We start from the raw sequence: 23,021 nt of genomic DNA, 5'->3' as shown, positions 1-23,021 counted from the left end.
TGCGTCTTATAATAAACATTAATAATCAAATCATATCAAGTGACCGTCGTCATCATAATAAAGGTAGTCGCACACATTTTATTTACTTCGTTGTTTTTACTGTTATCAGTTTGCTTTCAATGTAGATGATGATCCGATTGGTTAACGGAGTAAAAATGCTAACTGAGATGCTACACCACCATACACCATGCCGAGTGGATACCTTTTCATTATCATTGTAATTAAATACTCGTTTAATATTTTTAAGTATTGTTGAAGTTAAGTGTATTGTCGATATTGAATAAACATTTTTTCTTTCTTTCTTTCTTCTTAATAGAAACTTAGATTATAGAAGCTAATCGCATTAACGGGGTTCAACAAATCCATGGCATATGAACTGTATTAAGACACAACACTTAGTCTTGTGTAGTTGATGTAGAGTCAAAATAGTGCTGATTCTGAGAAAATTTTCTCAAAAAGTTTAATTAAAAACCAAAAAATCTAATATTTATTATTTTTGACAACAACTGATATTTAATAAAGTCAGTTGTGTGTGTAACTACTCTTATACTTATCGATAAGGGGAAATCCAGAATCCCTGACTTGAACTAACTTAACGTTTTGTATGAAAGACAAAACTTCATGATGTCATTTCGATAAATCGGAAAACGGGAATCTCATTCAAACCCCACTGCTCTTTAAGGCGGTTCCACTCGCGTGAACTCCTTTGAAGTAAATGAAAGTACTAAAACTAGAGCAAAAAAAGTGCTACAATTATGTATGTTTCTTTGTGAAGTAAAAAAAACAAGTGCTGAATCCTATAATTCGTGTAAGAAAAGTTTTGAAATCGGACTGGAAAAAAAACAAGCGTATGGAAATAGGTGAGTGTGACGTCAAAACGCGTCCATTATAACATTTATGGGACTCTACGTGTTGTTCTAACGTGGTCAGTGACGTCACAAGATTTCTAATGTGTATAATATCTTAACTATTTTTCAGCTTTCTGTTATTATAATATTAAAAATAAACTCATGTTACGATTGTGTATCAAATACTTGTAACTTTAACCTAGGTATTTTATAAAGATGTCGATAAGGATGGTAAGATTAGAGAGAGATATTAAAAATATATAATATTTATTTATTTAAGACGTACAAAACAAAATATACAGTCAAAATATGATTTACAAATACAGTACGATGTTATTCATTTAAATCTAGTCAAAAATCCGTTAAAATATTCAGTAAACTTTCAGATACATTCTAATTCGGTCGTTGCCTACTTCGTTGTCCGCTATACATAAATACATCCCCTCGTTTGCCCTGGACAGATTACTGAGATACAGGTTATGTGGATTGGTAGAATTTCCTCTGTAACAGAAAAATAATTATGTCTTATCGATATCATTTGGATTGTAACAAATGAAAGCACAACCCATTAACGTTAAGCGGGGCTTATTCTCTGCTTATTCCCAAATGGACACGACAGATAAATATCTATCAAAATTCCCAACTGGGCACGAAAAGGTGAAAAGTACTGTCAGAAAAAAATGCGTATAACATAGTTTTTCTTATTTATTAAAGGCATACAATCCCTTTATTACACAGGTCAACAAAAAATCAAAATGAAAATGGTGCCGAGATTCTGATGATAGTTTATTATTAGGTGTGTATTAGTAATAATAAAAATATTTTTCTTTTTTATTTCCTACGTGTAGTTTTGGATCTACCCTCAGTTTTAAAATTTAGCTTTAATCGGTACTTTGGTTGCACAGTTTGTAGTGTTATCGGTACATTTTTATAAATACATTTATTTTAATATCATGTCTGCATTGCCAAGAAGTTATCTCAACAATCAAAATGTATTTTTGTTACATTTGTGATGTGTACACAGTTAAAAAGTTCGAAAATTCAGGCAAGATTTTATTAAAAGTGCTTATTTTTCTTACTTTAAGTCGGAAATTGTGGTTGTATTCAAGCCGTGGATACCCAAAATTGTTTGTATAAGCTGCTGTGAACACTTAAGACAATGTTTCAACGGTCAAAGAATCCGTAACATGAAGTTCAGAGTGGAGAAAGTGAAGAAAGAACAAAAAAAAACTAGTTTGAGCATAAAAAAAGATTTTAATTAATTTATTAAGTAAATTTTGATGGTCCATAAAATAAGAATATTAATAAAAGCTTTTGATTTCTTATGTTCGATGGACTATTTGGAACGATCTGCGTGGATTTTGTTCGTTGAAATTACAAAAAATTTTTTCGGTAATCACTAGTCCAGTAACTACCTACTCTGAAATTGTTAGACATGCCTTAAAAACTCAGGATGTAATAATGTCCATCAAAGGGCACTACCTCCACAGTCATCTCGATCAATTCCCAGATAATATTGGTCACTATAGCATGCTATAGCTAAGAACAGCGGGAGCGATGCCATCAAGACCTAAAAACCATTGTAAGAGAGGCACCATGGCAGATGGGATCGGCATATGATGGCTGTTTGCTGCTGGGGTATATGTAACGCGATAGTCCCACTACACCTCATTCACAAAAGTCGTAGAAAAGAAAGTTTTTGGGCACTTAAAAGTATAAAAAACGCTGATTTTTGATATTTTTCTATATACGTCAAAATCTCGAAAACCACACGTAGGAAATCAACAGTTTTGCTACTAAAGCAACCAGTATAGGTCCTCAATCAAAAAAAGTATACAGTTCCTTGGCACCAAAACCAGTGTTGACCAGTGTTATCATTTCTTTATATTCTCTACTTATGAAATTATAATTATCCATCTGACTGTATTTTCGGATTTTCTCTAAGCATAAGATGGAAACGTGGCCAGTTGGTAATTTTTGTTTTACCCTGTTCCTGATAAGTCCTTGACATTTGATTTCATAGGACGTGGATCCTATGTCTGTGTGATATCTGGTAAGATAAAATCACCGGAAATAAGTTTTCACCGGAGTAACGTTTATTAGTTGGATAGTCTTGTATCAGATTACATTATATGCAAGACTTTATCAGGAACCCTTGAAAAACCTAAATAATAAAAGTTATAGTGTAAAAATAGCATTCAATTGTTTTTATTAAGACGCAATAAAAACACTTACGTACTATCTACTCCACGCTCTTTAGGTACATTACGTTTACTATAGTCATCTTTGTTAAATAATTATTATCAAGAAAAATATTTCGAAGGTTATCATAACGGACACAAATACTCGCAATAACTTAAATTCCAGTTACAAAATGCGATATTATTACTGGGATATTCATATTATTCATACATTGCACATTTTGTAATTTTAACCAAACCCATTGACCTAACTTGATAACCCAAATAAATAAAGAGCAAGAACTGTTGTCGAATCTATTATTAAAGGTGATTTTTATATTATTTACATTGTAACTATTAGCCTAGGCGCAGACCATCGATTTTTCGTCGGCCGATAGTTTAGTCGGGCAGTTGCTCAGTATGGGCAAGTATGGAAGTGCGCACATTACACCGATTTATTTGGCCGATTCTTTATACAATTTAAAATCGGGCACAACTATCGGCCAGCTAAAAATCGGTGGTCTGCGCCTAGGCTTAATATATTAATTTGAAACAATTGACATTAATAGACAATCGCACTTAAACTAATACGAGTTTAGCTTCCACAGTGTGAAGCCTTTCGTGCCGTCGGCCGTCGCTCGATCTATTCACTTTGTAATACAAATCGATCGAGTTAACTGCGCACCTCACTGCCGTGACGTCACATCGATGCTCTGGTATGGACGGGGCACACGCGGGGAGGTGTGCAAGGGAGTCTAATTCCAGCGAAGTGCGCAATTAACTCGACCGGGTTGTACATGATAGTAGATTTTAAACTTTCGCGTTCAATTTCAACTAAAATATGCCGCGAGCAGCCTGTCTGCTTGTGACCAAGGCTGCAGCATAGCAGCGGAAACGTCAAGCCGTACATTAATGTTACTCATTCATAAATGTCGCGTTAAGACAGGGATGTTATGGATATCGTAACCGTAACCGAAACGTTCGGATATAATATTATCCCTATATCCGTAACCGTATCCATAACCGAAACTACATATCCATAACATCCCTAGTTAAGATCCGTGTCTTTCTATTTTACATACAATGTAGTAATCAACAACAAACCTGGATAGAACTGTGGTTTTGGAATCGGGAGCTGTGAATTCCCATCGAGTTGTAGGTTCTGGGTTGCCGTACAGAACTTTGCAAGAGAGATTGATGTTGCTACCAGGAGTGACTGTCATCTCCCTTGCCTCTGGTGGTTGTATGTATGGGGCCACTACACAATAATAAAAAAATATTATTTAATCGCCCCCGTTGTCTATTGATAAACACCAATCTAATGCCCGTTTTCACCATCAATCTTTAATTTTTAAGTGACCTTTATGAAATTCGTCTCTGAAAATCGTTTAACTAAAGTGATAGTTAGGGAACGGATAGAGTAGGCGCACACCGTTGATTTTTAGTTGGCCGATAGTTGTGCCCGATTTTAATTTGTATGAAGAATCGGCCAAATCGAATCGGCGTAGTGTGCGGACTCCCATACATGCCCATACTGATCAACTGCCCGACTAAACTATCGGCCGACGAAAAATCAACGGTGTGCGCCTACTCTTAGGGATTGATGGTGAAAACGGGCATTAGATCCTGAGATCCCGGGTTTCATTTCCAATGGGGGGAAATGAAGATGCAACTCTGAACGGAATAAGATGTGGAACTTGACGCCATAGTAACTTTTTTTAGCTCAAAAGTACCAATCCAGCAATGTAACACATTTAGTTATTGGAAGGTGGGATAGATTTCATAGAAACCCTGCCATCATCCTTTTCAGCTCCATTTAGTTGGTGATAGAGCTTTTTCTAAGGCCCACCCGCATAGATTGGTTGTCACCATAACAATAACAAAAGATTTAAATTGAATATGGCGTTAGATTGCTAACAGCTTCTCGAGTTCTGTTTATACCTCAAATTAAGAAACACTGATATCAGAAAAATAAATAAAGTAACATTTCTTACCTAAAACATTTACAGCGACAGTCTTCTCTGTTTTTCCAACTGAATTTTCCGCTACACAACGGTACTCGCCTGAATCTTTCCACAGCGCTGAGAAACTGCAAAATAAGATTGCAAAAATTCCCGTGTTTCATATTTCAGATTCTCAATATCAAAATTAGGCTTTCCATTTGTTATTTTTTTAATCTTGCTTTCTGTTTCTATTCACAAATTGCTACAAAATTGTATAAACTACTTAAAACAATGCTAAAATAAAGAAAATTTAGTTTCTGCCATGCTAATAAAAATGTATATAAAACTGACAAGTCAAGAAAACAATATTTTCTTTTATTTTCTTAACATTTTAACGATTCATCATCATCGACGTCCACTGCTGAACATAGGCCTTCCCCAATGATTTCCATATTGCCCGGTTGGTAGCCTGCATTCAGCACCTGCTTCTTAAATTTTTATTCCACTCTACAAAATTCACAAAAATCCGAAGCTTACCGATGTGTATAACGGTCATCAACAGTATGTCTATCATCCATAGGCACCACAACACCCCCTTGCGTGAACTCCCAATGTACCGAGGCCTCGGGTTCCGCGTCAACCTTACAAGGGAGGTCCACTGAGTCCCCTTCTTTTACCACCACTATTCCTTCATCGCTGCTAGATATGATTGGTGCATCTGCAGATTTGGAAGACTTTATTTATTTTGGTGTATTAAAAATTGACAATTTTAAATAACTTGAAAAAATCGAACTGAACTGCCTAAGGCGGGAATCGAACCCACGACATTTCGCTTGCCGGGTGACTGCTCTTCCATCTAAGCTATTTAGACACTGGATGAACCAGTCGACATTTTCAAGTGTAATAATAGTTAACCAATGGTGAACGAATGAGGTCAGTATCATAAAAATTCCCCAAGATATCAAGATGAGCGATAACTTTGACCTGGTTGTAATAGAACGCATCTATTGTAACAATTAATCCTTAGGTTAAACGTGACTATTCCCACCTCTCGTACCACAGCTGCAACTCCTGTGTAGCCAGGATCTACAGCTTGACCGCAATAAAAACCCAACCAGTGAAGGTCAAATTTGTCCCGAATCCTTAGGTTGTCAATAAAAAGGATTTGCCTGCAGACAATAGAGGGCCCCCGCTGAAAATCAGTTTCGAGAAGCCTTGGCGCGGTCTTGATGTATGCTGAGCCTTTTTGTCAGAGGGGCACAAGCAGCTTTCTGTCCATTTGTGTATCTCTTTCATTATGTACCTATGTCTTACCTGCTTATATGTCTTTCTTTTAAATAAAAACTATTCTATTCTATTTGAAAAATGTCTTACATTTTATATTAACAGAAATTTCTTTCGAAGCTTCGCCAAACATGTTGGTGGCCACACATCTGTAGGTTCCTCTGTGCTCTTTACTGACTACCGAGATCTTCAATTTTGCTCCGTCTACATACACATCACTCGGCACTCCCACAAAATCATATTCATTAGGGATTTTGTATTCCCAAGATATCTTTGGTGGAGGATTGCCTCTAAGAACTCTGCAATGAGGGTATAAAATAATTTATTATTAAGCACAGTTACAGTACATAGTATCATCCAATAAATATTTTTGCAATTCCATAATCTCGAACTTTCGTTTGTTCTGTTTTTCCTTTCTGGTAACAGCAGTCAAAGGGAAATATTGGTGACCATGTAAAAATTTTCAAGTGGTTCAACTTGGTATGTATGTTACGGTTAATGTGATAAATTGAAAATTATTTATAATAACCGGTTATTATGAATAATTCCCGACAGTCGCGGTGAAAGTGATAAATTAATCACATTTAACAGTGATTATTTTAATAATTCAACCTTAGTACTAACAAATTTCATAAAAGAGAACAACATCTTGTGTACGTGCTCGTGTATAGCCAAACTTTTGAACGTTTTGATATTATATATTAATATAATTTGGCATAATGAGTTTGGAATGTTTTTTGCATAATATTACTTTTCCATGATGCCTATAACATAATGTTTTGGTTTAAAGTGAAAAATAGGTTAAGGTGCGGCGGGGGTGGCCCTTGGGCCACCCCTAAGCCGCCTATTTAGTTTTATACACACATAAATGACCTCATATTAATCACATTTACCAAATCATGCGGTAATGAAGAATGTTCAATAATTTTGTTTTTTAGCTTTCTGTATTCTCTGTTAAAAATAAAAAATACACGTGAAAGAATTATTTCGATACGTCAATTAGTTTCCAAGATATTGAATTTTAAAAGTGCGGGCGGCGGCCGGCCCGCCATTTTATGCGCGTGACGTCATATTACAGTGACTGGCTCATATTTGTATGGGTGGAATCTTGCAAGCTGAATTAAGACCCACTTCCAGGCAACCGATTAAGCTGAAATTTCGCAAACACATGTGATTTGGATGACCATGCAATATTATGATGACATGGAGCTGATCTGATGATGGAGCTGGAAGGTGGCCATAGGAACTCTATAATAAAACGACTTAAATGCATCGAGTTTGGGCTCGTTCGTTTTGTATTGATGAGTATTTTAATTCTATATAGTAATCAGGGTCTAATGATGGAGCTGGAAGGTAATTCGCAATAAAACGACACAATCGCATCAAGTTTGGGTTTGGTTCAATTTTAATTTCTGTGATGGGTCTGGGTGTTAATAATTATGTATAATAAGTTTGTATTTACAAAAAAAATGTATTTAAGTAGGTATGTTTATATCCGTTTTCTAGTGAGCGGACACTGTGAATGTACGTCACGCGGGGTCACGTGACCGTCGGCGGGACTCAATATTTAAGCGAACTTTGAATGCTTATAAAATCATAACTACTGGGTATTTTTGAATGAAATAAAAACTAATGTATTTGTAAATGTAAAAGCACAGTAAAAGCTTAACTGTAACATAGGTTTCAAGTGATTTTGCATACCTAGTAACATTCTCAATTATTCATAATAACCGGCGATTATTCATAATTTTCACATTTATCACTTTGACCGTAACATGTACAAGTACTAGTAAATATTATATTATAACTTTACCGGCATTCTGTATCGAAAAAATCTCCAGGCTTGAGATCTACTTCATAATTATCAACATCTAGCTCTGGAGCCTCTGAAATGTAAATTGGTAGCACATAATTAGTATCATAATATCATACCTAAATGTTTCAAAATTTTCAAATTCTTTGTGATCAAAATACTTACCTAGTCCCGAAACAGTGACTTCAGCTTTAAATATTTTTGACTCGATTTCGTTACTTGCCTTACACTCATACAAACCAACATCGTTTAGTGTCATGTTTTTAATAACTAAAACATTCTCATCTTTCACAACTTGTATATTATCCGAAAAGTCAACGGAAGTATCATTATGAGTCCATTTTATTTCTGCTTCGGGGTATGCATCTACTTCACAATACAGTTTCCCTTCTGAGCCGTATTGGAACGTTTCGTCTGAAATTTGTGATTATTTTATTACCTTTTTCCCGCGGCTTCACGCTCGTGGATTCATAAATCGTTATCAATTATAGCGTTCAGAATACAGATGTGTAAAAAATATATTGTAAAGTTTCATGAAAATTCGTTGTACAACATCCATCCAAAGCCGCAGGCAAAACCTGGTTTACAATAAATTATTATTAGGAAAACTAAAAAACTACTGACATCAGTATGCCCTAGCTAGGGGAAGCCGCTTCATGGTTGTGAATAATTATCTTGCTAAATGTAATCTAATATCTTTTACATTACATAGTATCTAAATATTTTGTATCGATTGAGTCCAGATTGCTTACATTGTAGACATAATTAAAACCGCTTAGCTACTCGTATGCTGAAATAATGCGGATGATGATCATTACAGCAATATTTTATTAACCTCTGCATAACTTGTACTGAGGCTATTAGATTATAGAAACATCCCATAGTCAGCTTTGTAGTCTCAAACATTAATAAGTCCACAAGGTGGACCGACGACATCATAAAGGTAGCAAGGAAGGCGCTGAACGCAGGCCGCTGCCCGCTACCAACCGGTCAACATGGAAATCATTGGGGGAGGCCTATATTCAGCAGTGGACGTCCTATGGCTGAAATAATGATGATGATGACCCACAGCCTTCAATAGGTATCATCTGGTATCCTTCCGTTTGGCCAAATTACTTTTCGCCAAATTTCACTTCGCAAACAACTTATCGCCAAAGTTTCATTTCCCAAATGAACTTTTAGCAACTGTACTTTTCGCAACTAATTCATTTGGTCAAATTATCATTTGGCCAAATTTTACTTGGCAAATGTTTATTTAGCAAATGTTTTATGTTGCCAAATATTATATCCCAAATAATTTGTTTGGTCAAATTGACACTTCACATACTTATCCACCGTTACCCACAAAATAAAATTATAAGGCACATNTTAGATTGCTAACAGCTTCTCGAGTTCTGTTTTTACCTCAAATTCAGAAACACTGATACGAGAAAAGTTAAATTACTTTATAACTATATTTCTTACCTAAAACATTAACAGCGACAGTCTTCTCTGTTTTCCCAACTGAATTTTCCGCTACACAACGGTACTCGCCTGAATCTTTCCACAGCGCTGAGAAACTGCGAAATAAGATTGCAAAAATTCCCGTGTTTCATATTTCAGATTCTCAATATCAAAATTAGGCTTTCCATTTGTTATTTTTTTTAATCTTCCTTTCTGTTTCTATTCACAAATTGCGGCAAAATTGTATAAACTACTTAAAACAATGCTAAAATAAAGAAAATTTAGTTTCTGCCATACTAACACAATAACTAGGTACATAAAATAAATATATGTATACATCACAGGGGAAGCAAAAATCATTAATTCAATGGAAATGTTATCAAAAATGTATGTATAAAACTGAACATAAGCTAAGAAAACAATGTTTTCTTTTATTTTCTTACCATTTTAACGATTCATCATCATCGACGTCCACTGCTGAACATATGCCTTCCCCAATGATTTCCATATTGCCCGGTTGGTAGCCTGCATTCAGCACCTGCTTCTTAAATTTTTATTCCACTCTACAAAATTCACAAAAATCCGAAGCTTACCGATGTGTATAATGGTCATCAAAAGTATGTCTATCATCCATAGGCACCACAACACCCCCTTGCGTGAACTCCCAATGTACCGAGGCCTCGGGTTCCGCGTCAACCTTACAAGGGAGGTCCACTGAGTCCCCTTCTTTTACCACCACTGTTCCTTCATCGCTGCTAGATATGATTGGTGCATCTGCAGATTTGGAAGACTTTATTTATTTTGGTGTTTTAAAAATTGACAAATAACTTGAAAAACTGAATTGCCTAAACTACTTAGACAGTGGATGATCAAGTGTAATAATAGTTAATCAATGGTGAAAGAATGACGTCGGTAGCATAAAAACTCCCCAAGATATCAAGATGAGCGTTCACTTTGACCTGGCTGTAACAGAACGCCTCTATTGTGACAATGGAATCCTTAGGTTAAACGGGACTATTCCTAGCTCTTGTACCACCGCTGCAACTCCTGTGTAGCCAGGATCTACAGCTTGACCGCAATAAAAACCCAACCAGTGAAGGTCAAGTTTGTCCTGAATCCTTAGGTCAATGAAAAGGATTTGAAAAATGTCTTACACTTAATATTAACAGAAATTTCTTTCGAAGCTTCGCCAAACATGTTGGTGGCCATACATCTGTAGGTTCCTCTGTGCTCTTTACTGACTACCGAGATCTTCAATTTTGCTCCGTCTACATACACATCACTCGGCACTCCCACAAAATCATATTCATTAGGGATTTTGTATTCCCAAGATATCTTTGGTGGAGGATTGCCTCTAATAACTCTGCAATGAGGGTATAAAATAATTTATTATTATGCACAGTTACAGTACATCGAATCATCCAATAAATATTTTTGAATTCCATAATCTTGAACTTTCGTTTGTTCTGTTTTTCCTTTCTGGTAACAGCAGACAAAGGGAAATATTGGTGACCATGTCAAAATTTTCAAGTGGTTCAACTTGGTATGTACAAGTCCTAGTAAATATTATATTATAACTTTACCGGCATTCTGTATCGAAAAAATCTCCAGGCTTGAGATCTACTTCATAATTATCAACATCTAGCTCTGGAGCCTCTGAAATGTAAATTAGTAGCACATGATCAGTATCATTAATATCATACAAATTTTAATGTTTCTTCGTGATCAAAATACTTACCTAGTCCCGAAACAGTGACTTCAGCTTTAAATATTTTTGACTCGATTTCGTTACTTGCCTTACACTCATACAAACCAACATCGTTCAGTGTCATGTTTTTAATAGCTAAAGCATTCTCATCTTTCACAACTTCTATATTATCCGAAAAGTCAACGGATGTATCATTATGAGTCCATTTTATTTCTGCTTCGGGGTATGCATCTACTTCACAATACAGTTTCCCTTCTGAGCCGTATTGGAACGTTTCGTCTGAAATTTGTGATTATTTTATTACCTTTTGCCCGCGGCTTCACGCTCGTGGATTCATAATATCGTTATAAATTATAGCCAATATGATACGTTCAGAATTCAGATGTGCAAAAAATATTATGCAGTTTCATGAAAATTCGTTATACAACATCCATCTATCCGCGAGCAAAGCCGCAGGCAAAAGCTGATTTACAATAAATTATTATTAGGATTAAAATTTGATGACACTACAAAACTACTGACATCAGTATATTCTCTAGGGGAAGCCCCTTCATGGTTGAGAATAAATTTCTTACTAAATGTAATCTAATATCTATTGCATAAGAGTATAGAATACATACAAGTATGTGTTATGTATCGATTAAGTCTACATTGCTAACATTGTAGACATAATTAAAACCGTTTAGCTATGCTGAAAATAATGCTGATGATGATCATTACAACAATATTTGATTAACCTTTGCATCACTTGTACTGAGGCTTTAATAGTTTAGGCAAATAATAGAACATCCCATAGGCAGCAGTTGTAGTCTCAAACATTAAATTTAAATACCCACCAGGTGGACCGACGACATCATAAAGGTAACAGGAAGGCGCTGGACGCAGGCCTATGTTCTGCAGTGGACTTCCTATGGCTGAAATGATGATGATGATGATGATGATGACCCACAGTCTTCAATAGGTATCATCTTTAACTGGAAAGATCGTAGAAAATAAAAAAAAACCTTAAATATGTTACATAAACTTACTTTGAGGTGTTTGAAGCACATTAAATGTAAAGGTACGATTGGCGTATAAATCAATAAACTTTTCATCGTTTCCATCTCTGTTTTTGGCTTTACAATACATTGTATGGTTTTTTGTAACATTCACTGTTACATACGACAGGTAAATAGAAGGTATTTCCAAAAGTAGTTCCTGAAAACAAAGAATAAAAGTTTTCACCAAGTTTCAATCATAAGGTACAGAAAGAAATGTCTATTCTTTTTACCTCTGTAGTATACTTCGATTCTTCATTATCTACCCACACAATTTCAGGTTTTGGGTACCCAACAACCTTGCAGACTATCGTTGCATTAGTACCAAAGTTTATTAGGTTATTCTCAACTTCTAATATCTCCACCACTGGTTTTGACCATACTGGACTGCGCACTGAAATAATATGAAGTTATGGGATTATACCATACTTTCGTTCCCACCACTACTATTTCTATGTTCAAGGATCCTAGGATGTAAACCACCGATCCTCTAGTACAGTGTTTTTCAACCTTTTTCATGACACGACCCCCTTAGCATGAAAAAATTTTTGGCGACCCCTCGACCGTTCGCTTTTTTTTTCATGCGTTTTTTAATGTTGCATAGATGTTTGTAGGGACCGAATACTTAAATCCATACAACATTTGCATAATTAGATTTCGGATTAATTTTTTTTTACTGAAGTAGTTTTTACGACCTCTCGCGACCGTATAGAGGCTTGGACCCACAGGGGGTCGCGACCCACAGGTTGAAAAACACTGCTCTAGTAAAACCCAACTCATAACGGTCGAGTTAATTGCACACCTGGCTGCCGTGACGTCACATCGATGCTCTGGTACGAGCGGGGCGAACGCGGAGGTGTGCTAGGGAGTCGCATTCCAGCGAGGTGCGCAGTTAACTCTATCAGGTTGTAGTATATTTATGTTTCAGTAAATGGGTAAATGATATCTTTGAACCCAAAACGCGAACCAAATAATAACATTTCCGAGCATAAAACTTGGAATGGACATATTTCTACTACAAGGCAGAAGAAAGATTCTTACCCCCTTACTAACCCTTAAATTGGCACTCATTGAACCCTTGCTTCAAAAATGGTCAAATTTGGGATTTAGGTATTGTTTTGATAGATTAAGAAAAAAATATTTTCTTTTTGAAAAAAATTCAATTAGTATAGAAGTTATGACATGTCACTCAAAACGGACATTGCCAATTATTTAGCATTACATCCATGTCACTTAGGGCGGACATTGCTAGTTTAGGAAAACAAATGTAAAACAACTTTTATTAATAANTTTGAATTTGAATTTATGTTCTTATGTTTGAACCCAAAACGCGACCCAGATTACGTCGTTGACTTTGAAAACCTCGTAAGTCGGATTTTTTTTTACCAAAATCACTTTTTAATGTTTATAAATGTAAGAAAACCTCTCAACGCACATTTCGAGCTCATCTATGTATATTCGAATCGGATGATTGTAGTGCTATCTATCGCGTTCAATGAAAACCTCGTAAAATATTCAGGAGACTGTTTTTTGTCTCTCCTGAAAAATTTTGTTTTCGGTACCTACTTACTCCCTCGAGGTTTTCACTCCTCTACGACGATAATAGTATTTCCGAGCATATTATTATACAAGAAACTTGAAATGGCCTTATTTCTACTACAAGGCCTATGGCAGAAGAAATATTAGACTAAAATATGCTAGAAGTTAATCAGAAGACTTACCTTGTGTTTGCACATCTATCACTTTGCTTGTGGTTGTCATTTCTTTGTACGATGCATCTGTTCCATGGATCTATAAGGATTTAAATTTTAATAAAAAATATTTCTGTTATCCCTCTAACAAGTAGGTAAGTATTTATTTAAAAAAATAGGTAGGTTTTTACTAATTAACTCTTAATCTAAATTCTGCGAGCTCGTAGAGATGAAGGCCCTTCTCGATTGACGACCACGAGCCGGAAGACGTAGTGTGGGCAGGACTGGGTGGACCGACGACCTGGTGAAGGTCGCGGGAGGTGCCTGGGTGGGCGGCGCAGGACCTATCGTTGTGGAAATCCTTGGGGGAGGCCTTTGTCCAGCAGTGGACATCATTTGGCTGAAAATAACGAATGAATCTAAATTACATAGTACAGTACCTACTTATTATTATTCTGTGATAGTACCTAATATCTACTACACTGGCATAAAAATCGACCCACCCGCGACAAGCACTTTCAAACGTATGCATCCCCACTTCCCACCAATATTACTATACTATATTACCATTTAAAAGCCTAGTTCTAAACTTCATTTCATTAAAGGAAAGGTTTTTACCCCAAAAATGTGTCTGTAGAAGAATCCAGAGTCACTTCTTCAAAAAATAGGTAGGTTAGGTTAGGTTAGGTTAGGTTAGGTTAGGTTAGGTTGGGGTGCGATGGTGAGGGACCTCCCCGTGGTGCATCCCGGGCAACGTCCGCGTGTTCTGTCACGCGAGCGGCTGACTCCTCACCGGCGCGGCAGGTCGCGTCAACTCGGCCGGCCTGTCGGGCAACCCGTAACCCCCCAATGGAGGGGGGCCGGGGGCCCGGCTACGGAAGTCGGGACCAAGACAAGGACAAGTCTATAAAACCCCTAATCCTAAGGTCTGGCGGGGGCCGAGGGGATGAATGGCTGGAGGGCATCTAGCATGCTACCCCGTCGTGGAGGTGGGGCAGCTGCGCCCGTAAGCAGACACACAGCATGGACGCAAAGAAAAATGTTAGTATACCCCAGGAGGGTACCGGCAATGCCGGAGAATCCCTCACCGCCTCGGCGGTCTCGGCTCACGTATCTGGGGGAGCCGCAACGCGTTCTGTGCTTTCAGCAGGTGGAAAGGAGAAGGAGATAGTGGTGAGAGTGGAGAGGATGAGACCTCCTTCCTTTGATGGGACCAGGCTCCGGGCCATGTTCGGAGGTCCTGCACCGTCGAAGAAGCAGGTTGGAAAAACTGAGAAAGTCGCCGAGCGTGCGGTCGAGACCGCTCCGTCATCCAGTCGGAGCGCGACTCCCGCGCGATTAGGCGGCACGGTCACCGAGCGGGAGGACGGGGTCACCCGATTAGGTGGCCATACCGGAAGTGACGCCCCAGGATATGACTCTTGGACGGACGACGGCGGGTCGGACAGAATATCTGCCTGGTCCGTCGAATACACGGACGACGACGACGTTGTGTCTCAGGCAGATAGCGTCGATAGCTCCCTGTCAAGGGCGGGCGTGAAACGCTCCTTGCCTAGAGAAGAGGAAGAGGATGAGGAAGAGACTGACAAGGTACCTAAGCTGTCCAGTGGGCGGCGAGGGCGCGGCTCCCGCGGTCCTCATATTAAGAGACCGCGCGGCCGTGGCAGACCTCCCAGCACGGGTGAATATGTGGGCCTAAAGGCCAGAAAGGCTGCCGAGAAGGCTCTTCAAAAGGAGCTGGACAGGCAGGCCACACTATCGGAGACGGAGGATATGGCTGTGTCCTATTNATTTCAGAATTCAACCCCTAAAAGGGGGAAATGGGGTAAAAATGTCTAAAAATCAACATGAGTATTTATTACTGATACATGGCGTTGTCCGTTTTAAGTGACATAACATTTGTAACCTTGAAATGAATGAACAAAAATCGATATTTTTTTACGGTTTTGGCTCTAATCGTCAGTTTTATTCGTTAATATTCAAAAATCAGTCAATAAAGCACAAGAACAAGTGTAATACCCACAGTGTTGCCATATTTATCAACAGCGAAAACTTGACCTTGCTGTTGCAGTTATTCAACTGTCTTAATTTTTAAAATTCGCGGTTTTTTATGGAACTACTGCCCCGTGTTTCACATAAAATATCATGCTTTTTATAAAATATCCCTTGAAAGTCGATAAATTGCTTTAATTTAGATTCTGTAGGCAATTGTTTGATATGTCCTTTATAACGGACAGAAACCATTTAAGGGCTAATAATAAAACTTACACGCTCGTTGAACAGTGTTTTAAAGTGACGTTTAGTATGGAAATGTCATTTTAAAACAGTGTTCAACAACTGTGTTACATTTTATTAGAAAAATTACTTCTTTAAATACTTACATTGTGCTTGCACATCTATCACTTTGCTTGTGGTTGTCATTTCTTTGTATGATGCATCTGTTCCATGGATCTTTAAGGATTTAAATTTTAATAAAAAAATATTTCTGTTAACCGTCTAACAAGTAGGTAAGTATTTATTTAAAAAAATAGGTAGGTTTTTATTTATTAACTCTTAATCTAAATTCTGCGAGTTCGTAGAGATGAAGGCCCTTCTCGATTGACGACCACGAGCCGGAAGACGTAGTGTGGGCAGGACTGGGTGGACCGACGACCTGGTGAAGGTCGCGGGAGGTGCCTGGGTGGCCGGTGCAGGATCTATCGTTGTGGAAATCCTTGAGGGACCAGCAGTGGACATCATTTGGCTCAAACGAACGAATGAATCTAAATTACATAGTACAGTAGTTACCTAATATCTACTACACTGGTCATCATAAAAATCGACTCACCCGCGACAAGCACTTTCAAACGTATGCATCCCCACTTCCCACCAATATTACTATACGAGTACTATATTACCATTTAAAAGCCTAGTTCTAAACTTCATTTCATTAAAGGAAAGGTTTTTACCCCAAAAATGTGTCTGTAGAAGAATCCAGAGTCACTTCTTCAAAAAATAGGTAGGTAGTTACGCTTGAGTCAACTTTTATGGCTATAAAACTGTTAAGTTGGGATTAATCGATATCCATCTGTTAAAGAGGACACGTGAGATCATTATTTGCTTTTATAACCATAAAAATGCGTCTAATTGATCCCAGAGGTGAGCCCAAAAGACAATGCCGGAAATTGGCGTCTTTTTTTTTTCGCGCGGCCATCGACCAAACCTTGTTTTTTGATTACAATATAGTGTAATAAACCAAACTTACTATGACATGTATACCTCTAAACTCAGTCTGAACTGAGTTACGAGCATCAGAAGTTTGATGATTTTCATACTAGATTTGCTGTTTGCGCACAAGTTTTGTAAGAAATTGCAACAAAATAATGACATTGTATGTGTAAACAAACAATACCATCCATTAAAGGCTCCAGACATCAGTATGCAGCAGAATCAGTGCAATAAAAAAATAGCGCAATATTTTGTTACAAAACTTGCGCGCAAAAAGCAAATCTAGTATGAAAATCATTAAACTTCTAATGCTCGTAACTCAGTTCAGACTGAGTTTAGAGGTATACATGCCATATTAAGTTTGGTTTATTACACTATTTTGTAATCAAAAAACAAAGTTAGGTCGATGGCCGCGCGAAAAAAAAAAGACGCCACCTTCCATACAAAATCTGGCATTGCCATTTATTGTTGGGGCACCATGATTGTGTCAGTAGAAACTAGTTTTCCTGTAAAACGTAGGTGGGCCAATTTTTGTGATGACCAGTGTATTTAAGGGGTTACCTACGCCATATCGAATGACAAATGATCGAAAATCAAAATATCGAATACGTTTCATCGAACGATCAAAATATCGAACGATCAAAATATCGAAAAAAAAAAAAAAAAAAAAAAAGGTTAGGTTAGGTTAGGAGTCAACTTTTATGGCTATAAAACTGTTAAGTTGGGATTAATCGATATCCATCTGTTAAAGAGGACACGTGAGATCATTTTTGGTTTTATAACCATAAAAATTCGTCTAATTGATCCCAGAGGTGAGCCCAAAGTGAGGTCTTTTTTCAAGTTTTTCAAGTCACATTTATTGTATAGGTATGTTCATCGTTTATTAGGAAATTAAATGTGTTTTTCTTTAAGGATATTTATTGGGCTTTCAAATAACACCAATATTGTTAGGGCACCATGATTGTGTCAGTAGAAACTAGTTTTCCTGTAAAACGTACTAAGTAGGTGGGCCGATTTTTGTGATGACCAGTGTATTTAAGTACTATTCCCTTGAAAGCTTAACCGAAACTTAAATTATTAAGCCGTAAATTCTACTTACCAACATTTTAAATGAAGAGTTTTCTACAAACACATTAGTCAAATAATACCCCTCACGAACTTGACTCTCTTCGATGGTAAGCAGCTTTTTTTCGTTACTATCTGTCATTTGCAGTTCAATGGAAGTAATTCTGAAGTTGTAGGCATTAGGCGCGACTATGAGAATATAATTTTGACGCCCTGTAAAAGATTTGTAGGTCACTTTCGTACGTAGTTGGTTACGGGAGGTACGGCGGGACGTCCGCGGAAGGCGCCTTGGTCGTCTCTAGTACCCAAGGCGCCGACCACTATGCGGCAGAGGGAACACCCCAGATTTTTAGTGGGTTCGAGCCCCACTTAACCTGCCGTCCCCCGGCGGTAGGTATGGATAGGCCATTTTCCTGTGCAAACTAGGGCGACAGTTTGAGTGAGGCTGCGGCCAAAGCGTGGGGATACGCACGTGAACGACTTAACGGCACCTTGCGTGCTGCTACCCTAATCGCCACCCGAGGGACCCGTCAGGTTTTTAGTGAGAGCCCCAAATAACCCACCAGAAACCCCGGACCAGTGGATATGCATTTCATTCAATACATTTTTCTGACGCAAAAAGAAAATTTGTGTGCAAACTGTAAACTATACAAGCACTATGGAATACTGCGTCAGCAGTGCTTGCAAAGCTGAACTAACTTAGCTTAGCTCTTGGTCAGCAAACCGCTTACGCTCGGGTAGGTACTACAAACCGGTAGAGTTAACTGCGCACCAGGCAGCCATGACGTCACATCGACGCTCTGATACGAACAGGGCAAACGAAACACGGGGAGATAGGGTGCGGGCCCTTTAGGTTCAAAACGTCCAATTCAGACGTCCAGAACAGCTAGGGACTGGAATTCGCTGCCTGCTGCTGTATTTCCTGAACACTATAATCCGGGCGTTTTCAAGGCGAGAGTGAATAGGCACTTACAGGGCAGATATGTACTATCCTAGACTGCATCTCACTTAACACCAGGTGCGATTGCGGTCAAATACCTGCCTTGTCTAGCATAAAAAAATAAAAAAAAATTCCCAAAATGTCCAACGGTTTCAAAATGTTCAATTCCCGGAATGTCCAATTCCTAAAATGTCCAGTTCCCGAAAGGTTCAATTCCCAAAATCTAGTATGGGTTTGTTAAATAAGTCCTCATAGCCTTTCTTAAAAGTAAATGGGAAGGAGAATCGCATTCCAGCGAAGTGTGCAGTTAGCTCTATAGAATGTAGATTCGACGCCCAATAGTGTTTCTAGAAGCTAAAAGTATTTATACAGCTGTAAATACCTGGCATAGGCCTGGTGGTAGTTTCTTGCAAGCTATTCGGGATTCTAGTGGAGAAGCCATACTGGTACGGAACTTGACTCTTCTTGTAGAACGTCAAAGATGTAAGTCCTTGGCATCTGACACTTATCTGATATTCACCAGGTCTTAGATCTGCTAGCCGGACTACCTAAAGTTACATACAATATATAGGGTAGACATGATAAGTGATCTCACTCGATTATTCATAAACTATACATGATATCAAAAAACTGGTTACTGATCCTTCATAAACTATACAAGATATGTATAAAAAACTGGTTACTGATCCTGAAAGTGCTTCACGAGCTCTATTAAGTGGTATCAATAAGTTACATACTTATAATACACTGGATCTATCAGAAACTTCAATGTTTCCAGCTTCCATACATTTAGTATGATTATGAATAATCGAGTGAGATCACATAATCAAGAGCGGTTAGTTTAGATTAGGTTATCTTAAAAGGGTACTCAAAACGTTCGGTCCTTACCAGCGATTGTTTCGTATCCACAATCTTCTGTAATTCAGGATTTTTGTGTTCTGAATCAACTACTTGCAATGTAGGGTAGTCGCCAGAAATGGCTATCATAAAGTCTGATGTATAAGCATCCACGTTGACCTATAAACAGATTTTGTCAAGTAATAGAATTTGGCCAAGTTTTAGGAATAGGCGTTTTAGGCGATTATCACACTGCACCGCGCTCCGCCGCGGTCCGCGTGGCGACATAATAACGAATCCCGCGCGCAAACGCGTTGTCAATGTGGTGTGGTACTTGCATATTATTATAATGATTAAATCTGTCGTCCCGCGTACCACGGCGGAGCGCGGTGCAGTGTGATAATCGCCTTAATGCTATATTAGCTGAAGTGATAATAATTAACGGTACTTTGTTTAATCCTAAAAATATTATACATTACTGAAAGTTAATCATCATAGAATACATACCGTAAATTGTTTGTATCCGGTAAACGGTTCATGGTTGATGACGTCATTCCAATCGGCTCTAATCATTTCCTTCACATAATTAAATGCCTGTAATAATATAAGGATTATGTATTTCCAATTCCATGTTGTCCTTATTGAATAAGGTTATTATTAAATCCTCAGGCAGGCCTCCCTCTAGGTGGACTGACGATCTGGTGAAGGTCGCGGGAGGTGCCTGGATACGAGCGGCGCAGGACCGGTCTTTGTGGAAATCCTTGGAGGCCATTGTCCAGCTGCAGCAGTGGACGTCTTTCGGCTGAAACGAACGAACGAAGTAATTGACCAGACTATCTGCCATTAGGTATTTTCGATTTGTCTAGATTAAATTAAATGTAGATATTATTAAATGATAAACAGAGTGCAAGATCAATACTAACACGCGTTAGCAATAAGCATTACAATGTTGCACTTCATTGAACGGATGTTTGTATAATATCACTGAATAGGTACTTTATGTAATAAGAAGATATGCATGCATAGTGCGTGCATAGGTAGGTAGTTCAACGACACTAGCGGCCGCCCGCGACTTCGTACGCGTGGATCCCGTTTTACCCCCTTAGGGGTGGAGTTTCGTAAAATCCTTTCTTAGCGGATGCCTACGTCATAACATCTACCTGCATGCCAAATTTCAGCCCGATCCGTCCAGTGGTTTGGGCTGTGCGTTGATAGATCACTGTCAGTCAGTCACCTTTGAGTTATGTGTATTTAGATAAGCCTAAGTTCGTAATTAGAATACTCTTCTACCTAAGTACTCTAATATTATAAAGAGGATTATGATTGTTTGTTGAAAAATTCTCCGTTATTTCTGATGAACATAGGCGGTACGAAGTTCACCGGGTCAGCTAATATTATTCTATTTGAGAAAATATGAGAGTAAAAGTAAACTTAATTGAATTTGTAGGAAATGGACATACCTAGGTACCTAGTTAACCGTTGCTTAATGTTAATTTTTTAGTAGAAAGTTTTACTTAAGTTTTACATACCTTTCTCAAGTTAACGGCGTCAAACTTGAAGACGGCTCCGGAACAAGACCTGGCGATATCATAGTACACGTCTGCGTAACCCTGAGTCCTGGGTTCGGACCCTGAACAGCTGCCGCTCAGAAATATCACCACCTGGCATGAATAGGTGTTAAAGCCTGGTCCGTGAGCACAGCAATATAATTACGCGCGAGCGTTATGGATGGGTAGCTTGGGGTCATTGGACAAAATTCTCACGGACCAGGCTTTACCAATAAAGATGATACCTAGTTAAGTATTATTACATTAGCCATTAACGCCCGTATTCACAAACATTACTATGAGGTCTCACAGTGCGCGTAGACGCACAGGAACCAATCACAGAGCTCTATTCAACGCTGTGCGTTCGATTTGCAGCTTCACTTAAGCAAGCATCGTTTGTGAACACGGGCGTAAGTGTCGGATTCAAATAGTTACCCAACTGGTAGGTAACAGTTGAAAAAAAAAAAACATTTAATCAAAACATTTAATCAAAAAATAATTACCTGGCTCTGGGTGGTTCTGCACAAATTCTGTATATCTTTCAAACGTGTGATATCCTTGGCGAATGCGTCCGTGAACACGTAAACGAAGGAGTTCGGCCGACTAATTTCTAAAGCTTTGTGTATGCCCGCCAACGAGTCCTCTGGACATTGATTTCCTCCTCTGGCTGAGATGCTATGAAAAATGTCTACCATATCATCAGGATTTGTTGAAGTTAATGGCGGACCAATATCTGAAAAAACAAGTTTTGAATAGTTACCTTGGACTCAAGTTTTAACAATAATTATTACGAGTATTAGCAAAGTATGCTGGGCTAACTTGCTGTTCCCGCCTAAATTTTTTTTCCGCAAGGAAATTAAAAAAATAACTTTAGGTTTGACCTACCAGTATTTGGCCAACTTAAGCTTACTTACTTAGAGCAGTTGTTTATTTTATGGAAAAGGTACTCAAAAACGAAACTTTCTATTTTCTGCGTTATTAACCCTTAAATACCTAAGTCTTAAATTTAATACTGATTAATTTTAGTCGCTCCTTATAATTCATGAAATAAAATATTTAAGAACTTAAATCTCCTAATAATTAGTTATATTAAAACAAAAAAAAGAAATAGGAATGACTAAACAGATTTTGATGTTCACTGTCAGATAGCTTATAGTAAATTAGAAAATAATTCATTAATTTTAATAATTATCATTGAAATCTTACCCGGATCATTAAATGGCACGATGATAAAGTCGTTAAAATCTGGCATATTTTTCATTACATCAACAACTGAAGCTATATTTATCTTGATGATGTCTATTTCAACCTGCATAGAGTCAGTTGTATCGAGAACAATTGTGAAACTTTTTCCCGACACAAATTTTAGCGCAAAAAGCGCAAAATATATTACAAAACACTTCGAAATCATTTTGAATAGTATCTATAAATGTTAATTTTGTACGAATGCCAAGCTTGAATAAGTACTACTAGCGGCT

At 37.9% G+C, this 23,021-nt stretch overlaps 1 protein-coding gene across 2 annotated transcripts; it reads right to left on the bottom strand.

Moving 5' to 3' along the window:
* Positions 1 to 1,123: 1,123 nt before the first annotated feature.
* Positions 1,124 to 23,021, bottom strand: LOC114359084 (hemicentin-1-like). 2 transcript variants are annotated; one of them, XM_028313341.1, is made up of 17 exons: positions 22,750 to 23,021; positions 22,047 to 22,276; positions 21,526 to 21,657; positions 20,504 to 20,590; positions 20,048 to 20,176; positions 19,542 to 19,707; positions 18,254 to 18,432; positions 16,329 to 16,398; positions 12,490 to 12,650; positions 12,248 to 12,416; positions 11,250 to 11,498; positions 11,095 to 11,167; positions 10,666 to 10,874; positions 10,105 to 10,285; positions 9,533 to 9,627; positions 4,133 to 4,286; positions 1,124 to 1,349 (listed from the first exon to the last, which is right to left on the bottom strand). In XM_028313341.1, the coding sequence occupies exons 1-17, from the start codon at positions 22,952 to 22,954 to the stop codon at positions 1,220 to 1,222; spliced, it is 2,619 nt and encodes an 872-aa protein (XP_028169142.1). In that variant the 5' UTR covers positions 22,955 to 23,021; the 3' UTR covers positions 1,124 to 1,219. The 2 variants fall into 2 exon arrangements, with proteins under 2 accessions (XP_028169142.1, XP_028169135.1); XM_028313334.1 differs by lacking the exon at positions 16,329 to 16,398 and adding an exon at positions 13,978 to 14,047.

Source organism: Ostrinia furnacalis, unplaced genomic scaffold (genome assembly GCF_004193835.3).
Source record: "Ostrinia furnacalis isolate ACB-3 unplaced genomic scaffold, ASM419383v2 OfSCF0312, whole genome shotgun sequence".
Lineage (NCBI taxonomy): Eukaryota > Metazoa > Arthropoda > Insecta > Lepidoptera > Crambidae > Ostrinia > Ostrinia furnacalis.
Note: the sequence above shows the minus strand (reverse complement) of the source record. Positions and strands in the feature narration are given on the sequence as shown.

Bases quoted from the DNA above. Each gene is read 5' to 3' on its own strand.
- LOC114359084 (XM_028313341.1), bottom strand. From the start codon at position 22,954: ATGATTTCGAAGTGTTTTGTAATATATTTTGCGCTTTTTGCGCTAAAA. The intron at 21,658-22,046 runs GTAATTATTTTT...TATTCATGCCAG, and splicing joins GCAGAACCACCCAGAGCCAG to GTGGTGATATTTCTGAGCGG. The intron at 20,591-21,525 runs GTATGTAAAACT...ATATTATTACAG, and splicing joins ACGCCGTTAACTTGAGAAAG to GCATTTAATTATGTGAAGGA.